The sequence below is a fragment of the Medicago truncatula genome, chromosome 7, assembly GCF_003473485.1.
Source record: "Medicago truncatula cultivar Jemalong A17 chromosome 7, MtrunA17r5.0-ANR, whole genome shotgun sequence".
Taxonomy (NCBI): domain Eukaryota; kingdom Viridiplantae; phylum Streptophyta; class Magnoliopsida; order Fabales; family Fabaceae; genus Medicago; species Medicago truncatula.
The window spans coordinates 47923755-47948699 of NC_053048.1; the positions used below are offsets into that span (position 1 = coordinate 47923755).

The following is a 24945-nucleotide window of genomic DNA, read 5'->3' on the forward strand; positions in this document are numbered from 1 at the left end:
GCAGCTGCAATATCTGTTTACAAAGTAATAGAATGTAAATTAAAAACAAAAAGTTGCAGTACCCAAAAGACAATATTAAAAAAGGATGGGACAAATGAACTGGATTATTGCTCATACTTTTTCCTCATGTGTCTTGACGGCGCTTTCATTCATCTTTCTTATTCTCTCCATTTCAATTAGTAGTGGATCTGGGTCTGCAACATGGGGCATTTGATATGTCACATAATGAGCTTGAAAAGGATCACTGCTCATATATCCTGGATTAGTGATGTCATGAGGAACATGAATAGCATTTCCATTCCAGGGCGCATAACTGGAGGGTTGCGATGTCACAGGCGAAACAAAGGAAGAGCTAGCCAGTTCCACGGGATCATACAGTGCTTGCAACCTTTCTTCAGACCCACGTATGTAACGATGATCTCGACCATTATGATTTATAAATCTATCCAGAGGCATTACTGACCGAGATAAGTCCTCCATAAATGATGGACTAGCTGACAACGTCTGGAAGGTACAAGAAGCAGGTATAAATTATTGCAATGAAAACAGTACATGCTACACAAAAAGATCGGTAATTGAAATACACAAATTACACATCAGTGAACTGTACATCTGATGCCAATGCATAATAAAATGTATAACTTTTAACAGCTAGTTAGAAAATGGAGAGTTTGAATCATATGCTTTTCGCCATCATCAAATAATGAAAGTACTGCTTTCAATGTTAGGTTCTAAGAGATTTTTGTGTAGAGAAAGATAAAGTGCTGAAAATGATTCTGGTATAAAAGAAGTGATGGCATTCCTACAGAAGAGCTAATGTAGTGGCTGTTAGAAGAAGAAAAATACCCTACAGAAGATAAAGTGCTGAAAATGATTCTGGTATAAAAGAAGTGATGACATTCCTACAGAAGAGCTAATGTAGTGGCTGTTCGAAGAAGAAAAATACCCTACAACACAATATTTCTGTAAGATGCATTTTTTTTTCCTTTAACATGTTGAAGAACCACTTGACCTGAGATTAATACTTTTACATGACCAAATAATTGCTCAAAATCTCTACCACAGTAACTAAAGCGAAGGCCAATAGGCTAGAAAGGTAGTTAAAGTACAGGCCCACATTACATACCAATAGAAATAGAAGCAAAGAAACAGTCCACACTAAACTTTCAAATGTTTTGCCATAAACTAATACAACAACAACCAAGCCTTATCCCACTAAGTGGGGTCGGCTACATGGATCAAATTACGCCATAGTGTTCTATCATAAACCATATTTGGATCCAACTCATTGACCTCTAAATCTTTTCTAATAGTTTCTCTTATAGTTTTCCTAGGTCTTCCTCTACCTCTTTTAACACCACGAAAAAAGAAGCAATCTAAAATCTTAACCTGCTGAATGGGGCGTACAGAATAAACTTTCAAATCTGTTAAAATGCACAAAAATAATAGAAAAGTAGCAAAAGGAAGTTGACCGGAATTTGTTGCATTGCAGCAACACAAATATTATCAATAAAGACTAAAGAATAGCACCAAAAGACTTCTGGAACCAAAATTTACTAACCTGTGGGAATGGTGTCAAATTAGCATGTGATGGTTGCATATATGGTAAAGGACACTCAGCAAACCCTGAAGCAGTTGACACACCACATACAGGATTCACTATCCTGTGCCGCTGTCTGACAGCAGCAACAGCAGTTCTATCACAAGTTACAGTATCTGTCTCAACATTGTGAAGTTGTGCAGGATGAGTTGACATATTCAAAGAATTGTCAATGTCAATCAATTGATTCATTAAAGTTTGAGGATCTATAAAAACTCTGCCATCAAATTGTGTAATATCTGCATTTACAACGTGACTCTGTCTTTCCAAAGAACATGTAACAGGGCTGACATAATTGATATCATTACTTGAATTGGGAACTTTATCCCATTGCTCGAGGGATGAAACTTCAGCTGCTACCGAGTTCACGGCATTTATTCTCTCATCTGCTTCAGATTCCATGGAAGCATCTACTTCCATTTCCACAGACATATTACCAAGGGTGATTTTAGATGTAGAAATTTCATGAGTCACATAAGGTTTGTTGTGAATGTTTTCTGTATAGATCTGGTCTTGTGAAAATAGCACTGTTGTGGGAGATTTTCTTGGAAGATCAGGTTCGGTTGCGGCAGATTTTACAAGATTTAAAACATGAGGACGCTGAAAACCCTTTTGATTCTCCTCCTCTACCGAATCTTGCAGCTCAGGTGTCAAGGAGCCTGAACCACCATTTATATTACTTTTCTCAACACAAAGTTCATTTTGTAAACAGCTTGAAAAATCTTTCTCACACTTCTTCAGTACATGATAAACATCGGTGGCTTCTTCCTCCTTGCAATCCAAATTCAAATGCCGTTTTGCAAGATCAAGTGAATGTTTCCTATCAATCTTGTGTTTCAACAAAGAAGCTGCTATCCAACACTGGAAATACACATTTGGTTACACGACTTAGAACACAGTGCGTAACTTATCTCATACAAGAAGTAATATCAAAGCATGTAAATGCTCAAATAAACAACAACATGCATGGACAAAAAATGTGCAGCACAAAACACTTGTCGCAACAAATTGGGCACAGTAAAGGTTTTGAACTGCAATGTGATTTTTGACCAACCATACACTATGATCAGAAGCCAAGAAAAAACAAGAAAGAAAATGTGACAGTCAAGATCAACCATGGGGATTGCCGGAATTATTGTTACTATTTTGTTCTCTTTTAACAAGGCTAGGGTACGACCTAGCTTTAGAGGTGGACAATGCCTCTTGGATACCAGATTGAAATATTAGTTAAAGAATAAGAATTTGGAAGTGTGAGAGGACAGAGTGAAATACATGATAAAAAGGCTGTAAGCATTATATCAATTGATCAAAATGTAGGGACCTGCATCTCAACTTATACCAGAATATATGATGCTGGACGGATTCTACAAACATACTTTTTCAATCATTTTTCCCCAAATGAGCAACATTAAATGAGTCAATAAAATGACCATAACTGTAGTGATCAACATTTTCATAATTCACACAACTTCCCACAACAGATTTTCTTATTCTTAACAGGTAGAAAATAAGGCAAAAAACAAGGAGGAAGCTAAAAAATGGTTTGATCATTGACTCACTGTTGCTGACCCACCCTTGTTTGAGTCATATTTGTTTTATGAACAAAGAGGAGCTCAAACAAAAACGCAGATAAGCTAGCAAGAAGTCAAATTATTGACTGGAGACGATAATAACAATAAAGAAAATGCTAAAGAGTGCCCTTAGGGCATTGGTTAAGGGAATAAATATAGAAATATTGTGTCGGAAAGTGGTGAATTCAATTTTTTAGAAGTTAAAAAATTGTTGTTCTCAATGCAAAATTACTACTTTTGGCTGACCGTACTAATGAATAATAACAACAACAACAACAACAACAAAACCCAGTTCAATGGCTTCTTTCTTTCTCAAAAGATGCACAATGATTTACACACACACATAGATATATAATAAAAAAAAAACAAATACTTACCACAGATATTTCAAATGCCTGCACTGTAGAAACTTCCCGGCAGTTAATGTTGTAATTTTCGAATACATACTCAAGAATCCTAATGGCGACAGCCTTGACATTTTTCTGCATATATGCAAGAAAAAATCAAGTGATCAGGCAAAAGCTGCAAAACAATCTTTCTAGTGTTATTGAAATATAATCCAGTGCAGATGTAAATCCAATACTGATCTGGGCAGCAATTCAGCATAATATCATAGTGGAAGGTTTGACCTTGCTAGTCATGACTCATGAGAGAAGTAGCTATTATCAGGAAACCCTGACCTCAGCTAAAAGATGCAGCCAAGGGAGCTGCTGACCAGATTAGATTTTAGACCATGGATGCTGTGATCTGTTCATGGGAGTATAGTTTGACTTGTTGCCTTACAAGTTATGAGTTCATATATTGGTCTATGACTTTTGGTAAGTCGTCAATGATTTTTTCTAGCAAAAATCTCAATATTACTAAATTAGCAGAAAAGTTTCAATGACTCAATTTAGACCAATGCAGCTCCTCTGAAAGTTTTCACAGTAAAGCAAAACCATTTATGTTCAAGTAAAGGTTTCTGAAGTTATTGAGACCCTACCGAAAAGTGTAGAACATCACAGAGACCAGATATATCAGGCTTTGACAAGAGTTTGGTACTCTTGGGCATGCCATGCAGTTTCTTTTGTTTCGGAATTTGTTTCTTCATTACAGCTGCTCCTGTCATTTCATCGGTCAAAGAATGTTTTATGGGGTCAGGTACGTTAGAAAACCCAATTTGTGCATGAAAACGAATCAGAAGTAGGATGTACCTTTCAGAAACAGTGGTAAAATGTGTTTCTTTTATTTGCGGAGTGGATAAAATTGATGGTTTGATTTAAAAAGTGTAGTGTGCATCAAGAAATAAATAAATAAATAAATAAAAGATTATAAAAGGTAAAAAGAAATTCAGTAGTACCATTGAATTTGCCTTTCCTTTTACCAGCACTTCGACTCTTCTTGTTCATCCACTTTTTTCTCAGATGCTTGGAATCAACAATTTCCTTGGACAGTTTCCTTCTTTTTGGGTCAATATTATCCTTGGTGATTTCCCTCTTCTCAGGATCTACATTATCCTTGGACACGTTCTTTCTTATGGGAAAAACATTATCCTTGGACTCTGTCCTTTTCTTCCTTATAATGGCATCATTTTCTTGTTTAGGTCCTTTCGCTGTGTGAGGAAAATGTTCAACTGTTTTTCTGATCCTTTGAGACGAAACAGGCAAAAAATTCCAGTGAGGTTTCCTTCCTTTGAGGAGATCACTCCAGGAAAAAGTATGTGTATCATTGCCCAATTTCATCATTTCCCTCTCTCCTAGAAGTGAAATATTCCTTGCATATTCCCCGCCATTCTGTTTTACTCTCGATATGAAAGACTGTCTGTGAGAATGAGTGGCATCGCTATCAGAAGCCAATTTGCATGATAATTCGCAGATTACATCATTTAGAATTGACTGATCAGAGATGCCTGAAGCAGAGACTGAGGTGCCACTTCCATGTAAATCATCAAACTTGCTGAACAGATAAGAGGCACCCCATTTAAGCAGGGTGTGAATACTGCTCTGGTTTAGCTGCATATTTCTGTCGAGAGCTATACCCTCTTTTGCAAGCGCTAAAACCTTTTCTTCAACAGTTAAGTATGAGTACAATCTCAAGACTGTTAGCTGTTTGAAGTTTGAGCTGATTGACATTTTTTGTACGCATTTTAGGTCATTTTGCGGGTCCAAATCACTGTCAAATAATATAATGGTATCGACAGATGAGAGCTTAATGCTAGAGGTACAAGCACGGTTCTCTATCAAGAAAACAAATTTTCCACTTTCTCTGTCATTAAATGTGTCCAAAGCAGCTTGATTCTTTGAAGGAATGTAATCCTTGCAATATCGTACATAGCAATCTTCTCCAAATCTATGACAGAGAACATCGTCCAAAATATCTCCAATTGATCTAGAACCACAACTAGACTGCAGTTTTTATAAAATTTAAAAAAAAAAATGAGGAAAGAAAGAAACAACTAATTAAATCCATGAGAATATAAAAAATACATCAGTCTTTAACCAAGAAGATAATTGACCACAATGTGAAGCATAGTTTTGTGAGAACAGGAATTCTCATATCTCTAGCCCTTTTACAGGAATTGCAAATGATAACAAAAAGAAGCCAGTAAATAAATGCATTAGCAGGGTGAGTAAACAATTATTGACACTATTTCTGAACTCAATAATTGTTCACCTAGATAAACAAGGCTAACAAAGTAATAGAATTGCCAAAGAATGAGACGCTGCTCAAAGTTTGTGAATCTCATTGAAATCATACACTGTAATTGTAAAAGACAAAGCAATTCCATTTGAGTATCCGACATTCAACTTTAAAATCACTTTTTGAAATTTCAGTAACAACTGATTAGAATAGGAGCATACAACGTTTATATATGTCAGTCCAGGCCTTCCTACTTTCCGAATAAAATAAACAAACGCTGAAAAGTCACTGGTTCTATCAGAACTCCCAACATTATTTCTGAGAAATTCAATTATGTGACAGGTCGGCACCAAATGGTAGACCCACGGCTAATTACTTTTTAATATTTCTTTAATATCAAACCATATAATAGTCTAAGGCATTGTTCAAAAACCACAAACATATAACCAATGATCGTCAACTAGGACAAAACATAGATGCAGTTTTCTTGTATGCTGCTTGTATTGTTCTCCAATTCAACACCTGAATTATATATCTAATAGCATAAACAGAACCATTTCAAATTTAAACTCCACTCAAAATTCTAAAACTAGTAGACATAAATTATTTACATAATAAAACCAGCATTTTATGTCTGAGATAGGACATAAGGAACTTTAACAACAACTCAAGGAAAAGAGATAAAGAACCAAAACATTTAAGTTTGGGAGTTTGGAGGGGAGGGAAAGGCTTTGGGGGTTCGGAAATATAGGAAAAAATAGAGAAATATTTCACATTTTTTGAAAGAGTATTTTTGTAGAGAATTAGCATCAAAGCTCTTTAGCAGTATAACATGAAATGAACAAACTCACAGAAATACAAGAAATAAGACAGACAAACAAGAAGCATGGGACCACAAAAGGTAATCACCTGAAATAATATGATCACTCTTAGCTTACGACTTTTAGCTTCAAAAAGGATCTTTTCAAGAAGTTGCAATTTTCCACTTGCTTTTATTCCAATATTAAAATGCTCTTCGACAGGCAGACCTCTAGTGACTAAATTATTCAGTGACGGGTTGAGGAGATAAGGATGGTTGCAGCACTGTAAACAACAACACATGTGCAATGATCATTATGAAGCCCTATTGACAATTCATTTAGAGCTATTGCTTTTATAAAAGTTGAGTAAGTATTAATCATGAAAGGAAGGTTTAACTAAAAATTGGTGGACAGCCAAACTTATTCAGCTTATCTGCTTCTTATCGTGCCTACCTTCTTTGTTGAGATGACAAGCTCACGGAGGGCACCAACAGAGTCAGACCTTTGGCCAGAGCATAACAACATTGAGTTTGAAAGCAGCATTGAACAATACTGCTTAAGCTGCATACTGGAAAACTGAGCAGGAACCCAATACTCGATAAACCTGCTGGAGACAGAATTGCATTTCAATACAGTATATTGTTCCAATTCACTCTGCAAATTGGAGATGCTTGCAGATGAGAAATGTAACTCATCATGTCCAGACTTAAGGAATGAAAGCAGTTTGATATAATCTCGATCTTCCTGAAAATCCGTCAGACAAAAGTCATTACAATGAAAAATATCAATATTGAGCACAAGTAATATTATTGAAATTGTCACCTTGATTTGTCCACTAACGAGAAGAAGCCTTCTTATGTCAGCTGCTAGAATATTGAAATTGTCAATGTGTCTTAAAATCATGGGTCGCTGGCATTCATCAATTACTATTGCTTCCCATGGAATGCATCTTAGAGCATGTAAGTCCTGCATATTTCATTAAAACATAACGAACACAGAATATTAATGTTACGGTGAAACTTTTGGTATACGAAAAGAAAAAACACTCAAATTGTTTCTGAAAATCACTTATATAACGAAGCTGTTGGATTAGATATATGAATATACCTCACTGATACTATCAGATGATGATAGTAATATTTGAAATAAAATACCACCATCTTCATTATAAAAATCTAATGCCCTGATTCTACGGCGTACATCTTCCTTTCCCTTGTAAACTACAAGATTGGCAGATGGTGCCAAATGAAAGAATTCAATTTCCCATGCAGAGAGGCCAGTAGAAGTTGAGATGATGAGAAAAGGCTTTTTCACATCGCAACTCAATGATAATATAAACAAAATCATCTTCCTAACCCGCTCCTGCAAATGTAGTTTAACAATAAATCAGGGATTCTACTATGTAATCTGAATAATTCACCAACCATTACAAACTCCAGCCTCCTAGCTTATACATTTGACACTTCAAACATTAGTGTAATATTTTTCTTACAGCAAGTCTTCATATTAATATTGCAACTTGTTAAAATTCTTTTACAACTATAAACATACATGACAAGTAAAAGTTGCAACGTTTGGATGCTTATTAAAGATGAATGTCCAAAGGTTGATGCTTTGGTGCAGCTTATTCTTGATTAGAAGGAGGTTGGTTTGTGTGGCTGTTTTGGATGACCTTTTGATGGTAGGTTTCTGGAGGGAGAGGAAAAGGTTGTGTACAAATTCATCTTGTCTATTCTCTGAGATACCGAAAAATAAGACAAGTAGAGCAAGAAATCTCCCATAATAGCTATTGCACACTTTTTGTACTTTTGGTATTTATCAAGTACAAGGCTAGAGAATAAAAAGCACTCTTACAAGAAATTACAAAAGAAAACACTTAGAAACCAAGATATAGAGGGGTGCATTTGAACATAAAGCTTAATTAAGCACTTATTGCATAAATGCTTATCTGTATAAATTATTTATATAATCAAAGAGAGAATCGGATTAAACTATTTTCATATAAATTGTGTTATTTTCAAAAGCAGTTCTAGGGAGCTGCTGAAAACAGGTAAGAAACATGTCATAAATTAGTTTCATAAGCTCTCCCGAATACTTAGCCAAGTACTTAGTATTTCATAAGATAAGCCCAAATAAGCTGTTCCAAACCTGCCTGTTTTTGAATCATGTGCTCTTTAAATGAGGTACCTCAAGCATCAAAAGTTTTATTTAATTACAGAGTTTCTAAAGAGACAAATATTAATGTAGAAAACAAGCATGAAAAGCTAAGTAAATTGATTATATAAGATGAAGACATGAGTGTATGGAGAAAAAATGACCTGGTCAATTTGATCATCAACAATAACAGCACTCTGACCTTTGTGCCAATGCATGCGCAGCCTGTTCACATAACTCAAATGCTGGTTATACAATCCTGGTGAATCTCCAGATGATAGCTCTGATAATTCGGTAAAGGAAACTTTACTCTCCTGCAAGGTCAAACAAACTGCCCGTTAGAGAAATACACCAGTGCTATAAAATATAAATCTAAAACATGATTGTTCAAGATGTAAAGAGCTACATTTAGCCCACCAAGTCAGAAGACGTTCTCTATCTGTTGTGAAAGTATCATCTGGTAAATAATTGTGTCATTATAATAAGTGACTGAAAGTATCATCTGATAAATAATTGTGTCATTATAATCAGTGATTTAAAATCTCCAATGACAGGTTATTTTTCTCCACTGTGACATGTTATCTAAAGCTAATGAACATTTGGGACCAGGAAGCAACAAATTTTGACTAGTGATAATTACAGGCAATAATGCATCGCCATCCCTACTCTCGTATTTATCTCATTCACATTTTAACTTTAACCAATCAAATTTCTTACAAAATAACCCAGTAGAACAAAGCTACCGGAATCTTTATATAATAATACATCACTCCAGACTGAAGACACATCGACGACTTCAGAAGCAACAAATTAAGTGATCATTTAATGTTACCACAAGTGCATTTTCTGAGTTTACCAAACTTTCAATTGAACGCGTGCATGAAAACCAGCTCAGATTAAAATCAATTCTTAATCAAGAAGTAAAAGAAATTATGCTTATCCATACATATATTATATGTTTTCATTCTCTTTCGAGAGACAGCAAAAATTGAGTGAATATCCAATTTTGACCCTAAAATTGTAGCAGTCAAACAATTTGGCTTCCAAATTAACAAAATTCCAAAATGATCGCTGAAATTGAAAATTCATTGATTGATCCAAAAACTAACATGATCGAAGATATTCAACTTCATGGATCATTGTGGAATTACAATTTGTAGGGACCAAATTGTCGAAGCCTACAATGATACAATCTCAATAAAGATGCGAATGGTCTCTGAGTAAATTTAAACAAAAAACTTGAAAATTAAAACTTTTATAAAGATGACGACATTATCATGAACAATAACAAAAAATAAATTATATTCAGATAAATAAAGAGGACCTCATTAGCTTCAAAAGGAGTTGACGGTCCATCTGATTTCTTTTGACGACTTTCATAATTGTCCACGAGTTCCTTGCCTTTAGATGAAGTCATAAAGGAAGCGTCGTCTAACTCCCATGTAACATGATCATAACCAAGACCAGTCCATTTCACAAGCCATTCATATTGGCAAACTGAATCGTTGTCATCATTCCCATCAAAAAGGTGCGCGTTTTTCTTTGACAGTATAATTTCCCTTTTTAGTAGCAACCGGTGAGGTATACTCCAATCTTTTTTCCACCGGACAACCTTATGTTCAAATAAGAAACATTGTTAATGGATACATATAAAGAAAGTACTAACTAAAAAAAATGTTTTGTTGAAACCTAAATGACCGATTCATCCAATCCTTAAGAGTTTTGATAATGATAAAGTTTATATTGTATGTTTAACCTTTCTTGTCATGTAGAGACTGAAATCAACGTAACATGATATTTTAAAAATGAAAAGTTCTTATTTTCATGGACCTTCTTTTGACATTAAGAAAAATCTGAGAATGAGAAACTAAGAGGAAAGTAAAGTCTGAAGTGTCTCATGATAAAGGATTTTACAATCAATCCATCGAAAGGTATATAAGACTGAACATTTCATCTGTCTGTCTTATGCATGGTGCTTCCTATGCAGATACTAAAGTGTGTCTAATAAAAGATTATGACCATTCGCTATCGATTTCGGATTCTCGGATCTCATCAAAGATAACGGAGTTAGGGTATAATTTCATTTAACTTGGAGGTTGAAGCCAATTCATCTTAGCTAACTTTTTTAAAAATCTTTTTGAAATCATTTATATATACAATAACCTGATAAGACCCTTATTGATGTCCTATCTCATTTTCATGGTTAAGAAAATTTAATTCAACCTCCCTTAAATTTTTCCCTGTTCACTTTAATGTTTATCCGTGTAAAACTATGAACAGTGACTGAACCTGTTTTCTATTCTTATACTTTTTCAAAAGCTTTGGAGCCTCAATAAGCATTTGCTTTTCTGGAATCCAACAGTTGTGAGCATGAGCGAGGTCCTGATACTTGACAAAGTACTCCCTTTGGATCACTAGCAACAAGTTATAAACTAATTATAATTAATAACCAAACTTACTAGTATATATTCCATGAACAATAAGTATAGGAGAAACATAACAGCAAAATTTATGGGAGGTGGGAAAAAAAATATAAACCATACCTTTATCTTTTGAAACGACTTCTCGGGAATCCAATATGGATTCTACCCCTTTAGAAACAGAATGCACACCAAGCTTTATTTTTTTCTCAACACACCAAAGGCAATGCCAAAACCCTATAGGAAGAAATTTGAGAAGAGGATCCAAACAAGACGGGTGATACCTCCTTTGACATCCTTTACCACAACAGAACCTAAAATATAGTTCCACGTCAACAAACAAAAGCATAATATGTCTTAATAAATAATGCTTCAATTTAATTTAAACAAATACAGACACGCATAAAAGTATAAAACCATTCTCCATTATTTTACATAAAGAAAGTAGCAGTTGAAAAGGAATTATGTTAGGGAATGTTTTCTACAATGCTAGAAATACCAAAGAAGAATATAGGATTTGAGAGATAGGGCAAAGTTCATCGTGGATTCGGTAGATATTCAAGAATCCTCATGGACATTTTAAAAAAAGAGGCTAAAAAATGCCCAATCAAGTAACATTAAATTTAAGTATCATACATGACCATCATCACTAGCAAGTGTTTCATTTTGACCAGAAGAGACTAATACGTTGTCGAAACCACAAATTATTGAATCGGTAAAGATAGAATCCACATTGTGATTATCAAAGTATACAAGATAGCACTGCACAGTATAGCAAATTTACAGTAAGATTATGGCAAACACAGAGCTGCTATTAATATAAAAATGCTGCAAAGTTAAAAATATCCACAAGCAGTTTAGAGCATATACAAGCATAGAGGAAATGAAAGGAAACAGAAATATAAAATGTTGTTGCAAAAAATAAGTTACAGAAGAAATCATGGAGGAAAAGGCAAGAAATGAACTTCTAAGAAGCAAAACATTTATGAAGGAGAAGAGCATAGGATTATAAGGTGAAAAAAGGACTCAATCTACAATGAGCTGAATTCCAGAAACTTACAAGAGTGTTCCTTCAAGCAAACACTTGTCACATACAATATCTCCGTCTCCTTTTCCATTTTTCCCATGAGGATCCACTCGTGTTTTTCCTTTGTATTCTTCGGCCAATTTCTTGACACACCTTGAAAAGGAAATCCCTCCATCCTATCAAGATGTACAAGTTCAAATCAGCGCAGCCACTTACAAATAAATGTGAAAACAGAATCCAATTCTTGACCCCCAAAACAAGGATTTGACATCTCTAAAATCAGCAAGTTGCTTTAGAATGTGAAGTGAGTAAATAATAAGTGGAAAATGTTATACTTTAGTGTAATAGAAACTGTGATTTTTGAAAAACCTTTAAACAGGACACGCTAGAGAATATCACGTTGTAAAATTTGCACTTAAACTGTAAGATTTAATAATAAATACTATAAAACGTGAGGTTCATGAAAATATAATACTAATGAAAATAAACTAACTCTCTGAGGCACATGTATCAGAGTTCGTTAAGTACTTATAAGCAAATGAACAAATCCATGTCCATGAGACGGTTAATTTGACCTTATAACTTCAAAGGTCAGAGGTCAAAGGTCAAATTTCATCAGAGACGGTTGTAAAATGACTATTAGTGTCACTTTAATCAATAAAAAAAAAAATCTTCTTCCCCAATTTTAAAAAAAAAAAATTAACAAATCAATAGTTGATATTTTGTGCACATGCATAATAGATCATGCATAAAATGAAAAAATGCGGCTTGTTGAGGCCACATCACCGAGATATTGGATAGGCTGTGACACTATCTTAAAATTTGTGGTTGAGTCTAACACAACCTCACAAAACCAGATTGTGAGATGAGGATTACCCCCACTTATAAAACACGTGTTCAGGTTCCAATGTGGCAATCTTAACACTACGTAACACCCACGTTTACCCACGTTTCGATAAAAGTTGTGTCCCTCATCGACGCATGTAACATTTGATTATTCTATTTTCTCAAATTATTACGAGACATAACAGTATCATGTCTGTGTCAATCTTAAAATAAACAGGCAAACTGAGATTATAAGTAACATAAGAAGAAATTAAGGAAATCACAAAAACCTACATCAGCAACACGATTCCTCTTCCTAGATGTCATGTCACAAACAAAAATCTCGTCCTCTTGAAGAATATTTTTCAAGCGATCACGTAGCACCTGAAAACACAAAAAAGGGGGAAAACCCTATTTAACCTTTGCAAAAACAGCTCAAAACTCAAACAACATTCTTGTTACCTCGTCTCTTAAAAAACAAAACACAAAACCATTCTTAAAAAAACGTTTCAAAAAAATTATACAAAACCCTATGCATGATTCAAACAACATTAGCTTACTTGTTCTGTGAGTATGTTCAACAACGTTACTCTTTCTTCTTAATCGTTGATTTTCTTTGAGAAAACGAGGGAACAATGTAGTGTGAGGTGAAATTTTGCTAGAGAATTTTATGCAAAAAAGGTTGATGTGACTTTATAGTGATTTTTTGGACCCTACAGGTTTTAAGGTAAAGAAAACATTAAGAATGAAAATGACGTGCGAAGGAAGAGGAAGAGTGCTTGCGAAAAAGGTGGCACAGACGCACAAGAATGGAGGTCTGAAGAAGGACTGGACTAGTGGGCCATGGTGTGTGCGTGTTACACTCCCACTACTTTCTATACGTGTCTTGTTGTAATACGTAGGTTTTAGGCTTTTAGCTTGTGGACTAAGGGGTCTAAAAAATGGAATTAAAAACAAAAGTTCTATTTTTTTATTCACTCGCGTCATATTTATAAGCAAAAAAGCAATTTTTAGGTACATTAAATAATTAATGTACATGACTTATAAATGTGACCAGATGCATTAATTATTCAATGTATTTAAAAAGTTGTTTTTTGCTTGTAATTGTGATCGGAGGGAGTACTATGTATATATATAAAGGCAAATGATAATATTGAATTTGTCTTGATTAATACCTTTTAAGTATTAAATTTTTATGAGTCTGCCCTAGTTTTCTAGTGGGAGAAACTCCAACTTCTCTCTAAACTTTAGTTCTTCTTCGTTCATCGAGGATGGTAGTTTTAGGTCATTTTTTGACCTAAAATCACTCCTCTACATCTTTTTTTCCACTTTTCTTTCAATCTAAATAAGTGGTTTTCACATCTATCAAGTTTTTCCTTTTGTGTTTTTTGTGATTTCGTCGTCTAAGTGCGGCGTTGTGTTGTTCGTCATCTTGTGCGGTGTTTGTTCAGTTCCTATTGAAAGATCTACATCAGTCAATTACAAATTCAACAAAAGATTTGGATTTCAACGTTGCATATTCAGAAGCATGGGTATTTCGGTGACTTAAGTTTTATCATATTATTTGTAGGCATTTTGTCGTTGTATGTTATTAACTTGGGTGTTGTGAGTTTGTTCGCAGATTCACCCTTTACGTTTTTAGCGATGTTTGTATCTGATGTACTCTATCGATTTAAATGAATGAATATCGTTTTGTTTTTGTCAAAAAAAAGTATTAAATTTTTTTATACATGATTAAATATATCAAAGGTCAAATATGTACAAAATCATTTATTATGGGACCTATGAAGTATATGATTTTAAACTTTTAATTTATTAAATGTAAAATTTTTAAGAATATGTTTCTATATTTGGTTTCTTAAACTTTTTTATGGATGATATCTTAACTTGTGCAGCAAGTATTTTCCTAAGTTATGTTAGTTTTAAATAATTGAATATTAACACTAGTTGTAAGTGTTATTTTGTGGTGATTAAACATTGATGATTATTCTCTCAAAAAAAAACATTGATGATTATCATTGTTAGACAATAAATCTGTATAATCACATGTTAATATCAAGTCCATTGCAACCAACTAATATAGATGCAAAATTGACTGAGAGTTGAATTGATTCTCATATGACAGTTGAACATAACTACCAAGTCTAAACAAGTTTGGATGTTGGTATAGGCTTTGTTGAGTATGTGGTAATACTTAGAGCTCGAATAACTATATCATAGAGTTTATTAAGTCAGATGTCATAAAACTACTTTTATAGATATATGGCACGACATGGGAGGTGTTTACGAAGAGAGAAGAGAATATGATGTTTGACATCAACTACGGTTTGAAGGGCAAAAATTTTGATAAAACATCCACACTAATTTTATGATTACACTCCATGTTTTTCTGGTTACACCCAAATTTTCTTAAAAAAAATTTATAATATTAAAATTGTCCTTTTATATAAATTTTCTTAAAACCCTAATTTTATTCATTGTCGGTGAGTTTCACCCTCTTTCACCCCACAAAGCGAACGATCAAACAATTTGATGTTCAATATCAATCTCCATGAAAATTAAAGAGTGAATCAAAATATTTTTCATCCATACTCAATTGGATATAAGTAAGTGAATTTCTTCTTCTATTTGCTAGTTTCAATTTTTTTCCTTCAACTGCAATGATGCACTGACGATTACGGTTTTAATTTACATTGGCAAGGTTAACTTAAATTCAGTTTAAGTAGGTTCATGTAAACTACTTAAATTGAGTTAACATGAACCTATTTAAACTGAGTTTACATGAACCTACTTAAACTGAGTTTACAAAATCGCAGAACTGTGAATCGCAGAACAAGGAAAACACAAAATCAGAACTGAGAACTCATAACAAGAAAAACACAATCGATTGAAGAACAACACTTGCTAACCTGGTTTGCTTCGAATTTTCTTGGAAATCATGAATGAACGTGAGAAAGTATGGTTTTGAAAATCTTCGCAGAACACAATCGATCGATTGGAGAATTATGGTTTTGGAAGAAGGGTTTTGGGATGTAACCAAAAAAGAAGGAATAGACTTTTTGAAAATCAAATTTTATAAAAGGATAATCTCGTTATTTTATGGTGCAACCATGATTAACTAGAGTTTAAGTAGAAAAACTCGTAACATTAATATCTTCCTCTAGCCCAACCGTATGAACAAGATATTAACATACTAAATCAAGAACGTGCATGCAGGCATATTCTATAAAGAATTGAGATTCATACCATACAACAAATGCTGATTTGGGCAACTTATTATTCCAACTTACTCGGCCAGAAATAACACACGGTAATAATAATTGGTTCAAACTATTTTCAACTTTGTTATTAAATACTGTCCGAAGAGAATTAATATTTTATAAATATATATAGTAAATATTTTTTCGACTTATTTCTCGAAATAATAACTTTTAGAGTTTTTCTACTTGCACCCTAGTTAATCATGGTTGCACCCCAAAATGATAAGATTACCCTTTCATAAAATTTGATTATCAAAAAGCATATTCCTTCTTTTTTGGTTACACCCCAAAACCCTTCTTCCAAAACCATAATTCTCCAATCGATCGATTGTGTTCTGCGAAGATTTTCAAAACCATACTTTCTCACGTCCATTCATGATTTCAAAGAAAATTCGAAGCAAATCAGGTTAGCAAGTGTTGTTCTTCAATCGATTGTGTTTTTCTTGTTATGGGTTCTCAGTTCTGATTTTGTGTTTTCCTTGTTATGTGATTCACAGTTCTGCGATTTTGTAAACTCAGTTTAAGTAGGTTCATGTAAACTCAGTTTAAGTAGGTTAATGTTAACTCAATTTAAGTAGGTTCATCTAAACTCAGTTTAAGTAGGTTCACGTAAACTTAGTTTACATGAACCTACTTAAACTGAATTTAAGTTAACCTTGCCAATGTAAATTAAAACCGTAATCGTACAGTGCATCAGTGCAGTTGAAGGAAAAAAAATTGAAACTAGCAAATAGAAGAAGAAATTCACTTACTTATATCCAATTGAGTATGGATGAAAAATATTTTGATTCACTCTTTAATTTTCATGGAGATTGATATTGAACATCAAATTGTTTGATCGATCGCTTTGTGGGGTGAAAGAGGGTGAAACTCACTGACAATGAATAAAATTAGGGTTTTAAGAAAATTTATATAAAAGGACAATTTTGGTATTATAATTTTTTTTAAGAAAATTTGGGTGTAACCAGAAAAAACATGGGGTGTAAATAGAAAAACTCTAACTTTTAAGTACAAAATATTTTAGAATACATATTTTTGGGCTGTTTTTTTTTTTTTTCACTTTCAATATTACCTTAAACAAATTCGTTATATTGTTGGTATGAGACAAGGTTTAGGGGGGTGTATTGTATTAGGATTTTAAAGGATAATTTTTGATTAAAAAAGTCTTGAGGATTTTAAAAGACTTTGCAAGATTTTGATGACTTTGATGATTTTAAAAGACTATTAAAGATTTCAATGGATTTAATTCATAAGATTTTAAAGGATTTGAAATGATTTTATGGATTTCAAGAGATTTCAACAGATTTTATGAATTTTAAGAAATAATTGAAAAAAATATCATAACACACTCTCTTTCACAAAATCTCAATAAAGACTTTTTATTTATTTTTTTTTTTTTACGGGAGAGTTAGAGCTACAAAATCTCAATAAAGACTCTTTTATTTATTTTATTTTATTTTTTACGGGAGAGCTAGAGCTAGAGCTAGAGAGAGAGAGTGAATGAATCAGAGAGAGAGAGAGAGGGAGAGAGAGGTTTTTTACGGGAGAGCTAGAGAGAGAGAGAGAGAGAGAGAGAGGGGAGAGGAAAAGAGAGAAGGGAGGAGAGAGAGATAGTAAAATCTTAAAAGAAAAAAACAATCCTAAGAAATCTCATGTTTTCATGAAAGACTTTTTCATGCTAAAATTTCACTAGAAAATCCTACAAAATCCATCAAAATCTGATTTATTAAACAATCCTTCGAAATTTGAATGATTTTGAATACCACTAGACTTTTTTTAAGCGATTAAGAGTCTTGATTGAATACCACAAGACTTTTTTTAAATGACAAAGAATCTTGATTGAATAACACGAGACTTTTTTTAAATTGGAAAGAGTCTTGATTGAATACCACAAGACTCTTTCATGATAAAAAAAATATTTTAAAATCCCTTAGAATCATGATCCAATACACCCCCTTAATATTTTATTTTTTTTAAGGAAGGTTTAATATTATATCTATATCTATAGTATATATAAAGAAAATGGGTCATTTTGGGCTGTCTTCTCTCTTTCCAAAAGCAAATTTGATTATACTATTTTGTTGATGACTTGATGTCATTCAAAAAGATAATAATTTGTTTTATTTTTTAAAAGATATATTTTTGTTATATTTTTGGTATCATTGAAAAAGATAACTATAATTTTTTACAATATGAAAGTACAAAGTATTTACTCCCTCTGTTCCTTTTTAAGTCAGTATGAGATCAGAATGGGGTTCAAAGAGAGTAGATTCTAACCTTGGGGACTGCAATGAGTCCCCTTTATATGTAGGTGGATGTTTGCAGAAGCCGTTGTAAGACACACATGTGTTCGACGGGTACGAATTCGTAGGAAGTGTAACCATTTAGGAGAGATTCACGGGAGTCATGATCATGATTGTTATTGTTTATTTGAATTGGTCTATGTTGCTTCGAGCACCCCCTTGTAGGGAGCGGATGAGTTGCGAGTAATGCTGCCAAATGTGGAATTTAGGTTGTGTTTATATTGGGTCTAAATGTCTTTAGCCGGTCCAGAACAACATATTTTAATTAAAATAACTATAAAAAAAACATTTCATGTTTACCTCTTCCTCTCAACATACCACCGCGACCAACTTTGTCATGTTGTTGTGAGTTCGTCCGATCTTTTATGGCCATGAAACCACTACCAATATTTTCATCTATTCAGAATCTATTGTTGGAACAAGTGTAGAAATTGAGTTAAAAGACTAAATACAAATTCCTACATTGGGTAAAACTAGTGTAGTGTGAATCGAAAAAAGTGGAAATCCCACATTTGTAATGTTTATATAGTGGGGGTGTACCTCTAAGGGAAACATAATTATGTGATCGGAGTTACCACTATTGAAAATGTTAAGTTAAATAATTAATTTAATCGTTATTAAGTATCATAAAGTGTTTTCTTAGTTCTCAAGTTTTGCCAAAATATTTTGGAACGAAATCTGAAATATTTTGGTATGCAATCGAATATATTTAAGTATTTAATCTAAAATATATTTTGATCTCAGTAATATATTTTTGTACTCAATATAATATATCTTTTGTACTCAATTTGAGGTACTTTGGTATGCAACCGAATATATTTTGGTACTTGATCTAAAATATATTTTGATTCTCAATAATATATTTGTTTATTCAATAATATATCTTTTGTACTCAATTTGATATATTTTCTCTATAGATAGAGAACTCGTGCATTGCACATGCTAAAAAAAAATTATGAAACTTCGAATCATTTTTTCTCTCCCTCCACTTTGACTTGTGTTTTAGTGCTTGTTAGATAATATTATTAAAAAAAAAATGTTGACGAGTGCTACCGGGGCACTCTTTAAGAGTCTAGAATAGTAACTTTTTATGAAAATTTGTGTATTTAATACATTAAAAATTAAACTGGGCTTAAAAAAAGGGTCATATTAACAAGTGCCCCGCGGACACTAGGTGGCTAGTTATTACAAAAGAGGTTACAATTTAATTGGATCTTTAAAGTTGGTGGCTGATCAATGCATGAAAAGGTTACATATTCATTTGCACATTGATTTGTGAAGGATTATTATGGCTAGACGTTACAATTCCATAAACACCACCTTTAATTCTTCAGCTAACATACTTTAACCACGTCTTCTACTTACAGCTCATTTTGCACCATTAAATATTAAGAATTTGCTCTTGAATCAAACAGATGAAATGTAGAGAATTTTGTAAGCTTTCCAACGAGTTAAAGATCACCTCAAACGGACATCCAGAGCTCCAGATATAGCCAAAATAAGACAGACATATCATGACCTACGAAAATAAAATTTTGAACCCAAAATTAATTTGGTTCTTTTATTCCACAATGACTTTATTATTCTTGTCAAGAGAGAGAATTTTAGGATCACATCATACTCTCCCTCTTCAAGAGAATTCGACCTCGAATTTATAGCTTGAATACCTCCTGGGTCAAAAACAAATCTATGGAATCCATCACATGTAAGTTTAACTTTAGAGGGCTCTTCACTTTTATTGGAAGAATTTGTTTTCTCTTCATCCACTTTTGATTTATGGACATGATCATCGTTCTAAATTTCATAATTTCCTTCCACCTGTTGAGAAAAAGTTTCTTCGTTCTCTTTGTTTCCTTCATAACATAAAGAAATGTTAAGCAATTGAATAATATTAGAAGAAGAATCCCAAAATTTGAAAACACAAACCAATTTAGAAGAAGCTACTAATGTCATAGTAGGCCAAAACTTCTCAACATTTTTCTCTTCCTTTTCCATCTCATTCTCCTTTTTCCTCTACTTCTTTTTCGTCACTTTCTTTTGTCTCTTCTCTTTCCTTTTCACATTCTTCTTCGTGAGTTTCCTTTACAATGAGACTCTCTTTTTCTTCAACATTTATTTTAGGCTCTATATGATCATTTTGGATTTCAAGGAGATTTTCCTCTAATATTTTAGAGATATCAGCCATTCCTCTATCAATTATTGCCATCATTTTCTTCTTTCTTTTTTGTCTTTCTCTTTCTATTTGCAATATTTTTTCACCTTCTATCTTTTCCACCATCTTTCTTTGAATTTCTCTAAGATGATAAGAAGGTGCATAACGCCTCCTCATTATTGTTTTCATTTCTTCCCAAGTTTCAATCGGTGGATCTCCATACCTCCTTCTTTCCTTGATAGTTTGATCCCACCACAACAATGCATATTCTTTAAATTCAAGAGCTGCAACATGCACTTTTTGAACATTAGAGTAAGTTTTACATTGAAAAACATTGTTCAATCTTTGTTTCCCACTCTAAATATGCATCCAGGTCTCTTTGCCCTCGAAAAAACGGAACTTTGATTTTTTTGTCACTGTATCTTTCCATTTTTTTTTCTAGAATCATAGAGAGATTAAAATGAAGAAAAAAAAATGGTAACAATGAAAAGGAATTTCCAAATGAAAACAAGTTTTTTCCCAAACGAAACCGTGCTCTGAATACCACTTGATGAAGGACAGAAATCGTATTGGGATAAAAAGTAAAATAAAAAGATGGAAATAGGTAGAAATGATAACCAAACAAATTCCCAATCCAAGGAAGATGTTTAATTTGGTAGAGGATCGCCACAAGAAACGTGGTTTCTTAATAAGATCAATGCATGGTTCAATCCAGAACCAAAAAGAAGCAAAGCTTCACAACACACAAAGTGTATTTTTTTTATCAAAATTCTACTTGTCCCCTTCATTATTTTCGCCCCCTTTATATAGGAAATAGGCTTGGATGCTGAAAAAGTTTACAATCATAGCATAATTAGTGTTATAACTCCTAGGTGGCTAGTTATTACAAAAGAGGTTACAGTTTAATTGGATCTTTAAAGTTGGTGGCTGATCAATGCATGAAAAGGTTACATATTCATTTGCACATTGATTTGTGAAGGATTATTATGGCTAGACGTTACAATTCCATAAACACCACCTTTAATTCTTCAGCTAACATACTTTAACCACGTCTTCTACTTACAACTCATTTTGCACCATTAAATATTAAGAATTTGCTCTTGAATCAAACAGATGAAATGTAGAGAATTTCGCAAGCTTTCCAACGAGTTAGAGATCACCTCAAACGGACATCCAGAGCTCCAGATATAGCCAAAACAAGACCGACATATCATGACCTACGAAAAATAAAATTTTGAACCCAAAATTAATTTGGTTCTTTTATTCCACAATGACTTTATTATTCTTGTCAAGAGAGAGAATTTTAGGATCACATCATTATATGCAGAGATCGAGATTCGAATCCCGAACATCCCACTTATTCACCTTAAAAAATGTGAATTCTAACCACCAGACTACTTGACAACAAAAATATTGATTGAAATTAGTCTTATAAGTAAACTTCATGTCGAGTAAATTTCAAGGAGATGACCATAAATTATGTTAGAATAACGTTATGGACTCCAAGCTTGCAAGACAATCCTCCCACAAAATTATTATCATCATCCTAAAATGACAATAGTTGGCTTATCGACCTCCCACCTAAAAATCAAACATCTTTATTTGGTTAAGTCTAACATTTATTTGGTCCCCATATTCATTCTTTAATACGGAAAGAAGATATGATTGGTGTCTATATTTTCAAATTGGGGTATAACCTTTCCATGAAGATAGTTACCGATGCATGCAAATTTTATGTACCTGGAGTAGTGGGGCGCGCATTCAAGCTCCCACCTAAGGTCCAAAATGTGATTTGGATGATATGCAGGGATTCTTTGCCAATGCGTCAGCGGTTAAACGATCCTCGCGTCCCATATCCGAAAAATTGTTTGTTGTCCATGGATGCAGTTGAGGACGATGCCCATATCTCTCTTCATTGTAATATCAATATGCAGTGTTAGAAGGTTGCAAGTTTGAGGTTGATTGTCCAAACTTGTGTGCAATGTTTACTTCAATGGAGTTTGTGTTGCTTGACACATCCTCTAGATAGGGATATCACCATCATACGCCGCAAAATGGTGGTCTAAGGCATATGATTAACGTTATACAAATTTGGAACAAGGTTCAGGTGATGTGGGAAAATTGGTCTACAACTCAAGGGATGTCTGAACAATGCAATCTGTCATATAAGTTTTTGATGTTGCTCCTTCTTGCATCCAAAATTATTTACTTAATCAAACAAGTCGATTTTAATCTGATAAAAAAAAATAAAAAATTCTATCATTTAGAATAATTTTGTCGGTTTTTAAATTAAAATGTTTTTATTAAGAAAATCAAACATTGTATATATTCTAATAAAAAATTAAGCAAAATTATCCTAAGAATCCCTTAGCTTAATTTAAAATTTTCAAACGTGACATTTGTCTTTTTTTTTCCCCGTCTCAAATTACTCATTTATCTTTACAAATGTTTTACACCATCATAAAGCACTTTTCATTTATAGCCAACTTCCTTTACAAATATGCGTACACAATATTGTTAGAAAAAAAAAATATCGGACTAATTTTGATTGAGGATCGTACTCCTTGCATTTTTTTTGTTGGTTTAGTTTCTTAGGTTTTGTTTGGGAGTTTGGTGGGGAAGGGAAGGGAGGATTTTGGGGGTTGGAAATATATAGAATAATAGACAAAAAATTCACATTTTTTGAAAGAACAGTTTTTTAGATAATGATAAACTAATACTTATGATTAATATATTTTTAATTTTAAGAATATTATAACAACATAGATTGAATTTGAAAAATTCATATAAACCCTCCATAACCCCCTAAAACCCTCCCCCAATATAATTTTTGAGTTCCCCCAAATGAGGGGAATTTTTTATTATGAGTAAAAAATTAACCTCCAGAACCCTCTCCTTCCGATGTCTCTATTTCTTCCACTTGCTCCTTCATTTTTTCCAAAACCCTCCCCCTCTCCCCTCCAGACTCCAAACAAAGCATTACTAAATTTCATTATTTTGTAAACAAAAAATAACGATTTGACATGATTTAAATGTTGTCTTGATGAATTGAAGATATAATTTTTCAAATGATCAAGTAAGACTTTTGGTATAGTAGATGAGAAACTAAGTTTGATCCATTTGTTAACTTGACAAGAAATGCCCCTAAAAAAATGTTGACAAGAAATGTGATTGACTTTGCACATAAAAAATGAATTAATCTACATATTAATTTTTGTTTATAATAATAACCAAATGATGTATCATTCAAATAATTAATGTCATGCTAACTAATGCCGCTAACACTAATTAAGAAAGTTGTAAAAAACAGAAACTGTTTATTGAAAACAGCAAACATTTCTTTGACTTTTAAAAATAGGTTATGCTAATAAATTATCTTAGGGCAGTTGTAAAGAAGTTAAAAATAAAAATAAATGATACTCTCTCCGTCTTTAATTATAAGACCAATTTGCTAAAATTACAGGAATTAAGAAAGTGGATATTTGTATTAAAGTTGTTTGTAATCACTATTGTTTTTACAATTTTATCCTTAAGAGAGAGAGATAGTTTATGTTTTCCATATGCTACTTATTGCTGATTGAAGAAAAAGATGTATAATAAATAGGGGCATGTATGTAAAGAAATAATTAATGTAGTTGGAAATAACAAATGGATCTTATAAAAAGGGACAAAAAAAATTCTCAAAAGGGTCTTATAATTAAGGACGGAGGGAGTAAATTCTAAGGTGGAAAAAGTCAATTTATAGAGTTTAGAGGTATTAAATGCATCATTTTTAAGATAAAGTTTCTTTTTCAGACTTCTTATCAAACGGCCTTAGAACATCCACAATGGAGACTCTCATATTTGAAGTCTTAAATAGGTCCTACCTTGACACATCACTTTTTAATAATTTTTTAACAATAGTAATTAATAGGTACCCAACCACTCCAATGGAGACCCTCTAACAAAAGATCTAATTGAGTCCCACCAATATTATTTATTTAATACACTATCTATTTTAATACATTTTTCAATTATTATTTTAGTAAAAAGGTGATGTGGACCCATTTAAAAATGAGGTCTTAATTTAAACATTGTATTTTTAAGACCCTCAATTTCTTTTCCACAATAGAGTACCTATTAGAGACCAGATCTTAAATATTTAAAACTCTCCTATTATAAATGCTCTTAAAACACTTATTACCATTTCTCATTAAAAATTTATACATTAGTTT

General features: G+C 32.9%; 1 protein-coding gene across 1 annotated transcript in view; it reads right to left on the reverse strand.

The window, feature by feature from the left end:
* LOC25499318 (chromodomain-helicase-DNA-binding protein 3) overlaps nucleotides 1-13871 on the reverse strand; it is a 16274-nt gene extending 2403 nt beyond the window's left edge. Inside the window, exons 1-17 of the mRNA XM_039827586.1 lie at nucleotides 13577-13871; nucleotides 13311-13400; nucleotides 12225-12367; nucleotides 11288-11478; nucleotides 11034-11158; nucleotides 10069-10356; nucleotides 8909-9058; nucleotides 7698-7952; nucleotides 7413-7556; nucleotides 7044-7334; nucleotides 6700-6873; nucleotides 4511-5555; nucleotides 4154-4272; nucleotides 3549-3653; nucleotides 1562-2461; nucleotides 118-504; nucleotides 1-13 (exon numbers count right to left, since the gene is read on the reverse strand). The exon at nucleotides 1-13 is cut by the window's left edge and continues 221 nt beyond it. Of these exons, the coding sequence (XP_039683520.1) occupies nucleotides 1-13; nucleotides 118-504; nucleotides 1562-2461; nucleotides 3549-3653; nucleotides 4154-4272; nucleotides 4511-5555; nucleotides 6700-6873; nucleotides 7044-7334; nucleotides 7413-7556; nucleotides 7698-7952; nucleotides 8909-9058; nucleotides 10069-10356; nucleotides 11034-11158; nucleotides 11288-11478; nucleotides 12225-12367; nucleotides 13311-13343 (4363 nt within the window). The 5' untranslated portion in view covers nucleotides 13344-13400; nucleotides 13577-13871. The remainder of the gene's footprint in view (nucleotides 14-117; nucleotides 505-1561; nucleotides 2462-3548; nucleotides 3654-4153; nucleotides 4273-4510; nucleotides 5556-6699; nucleotides 6874-7043; nucleotides 7335-7412; nucleotides 7557-7697; nucleotides 7953-8908; nucleotides 9059-10068; nucleotides 10357-11033; nucleotides 11159-11287; nucleotides 11479-12224; nucleotides 12368-13310; nucleotides 13401-13576) is intronic.
* Nucleotides 13872-24945: the final 11074 nt, after the last annotated feature.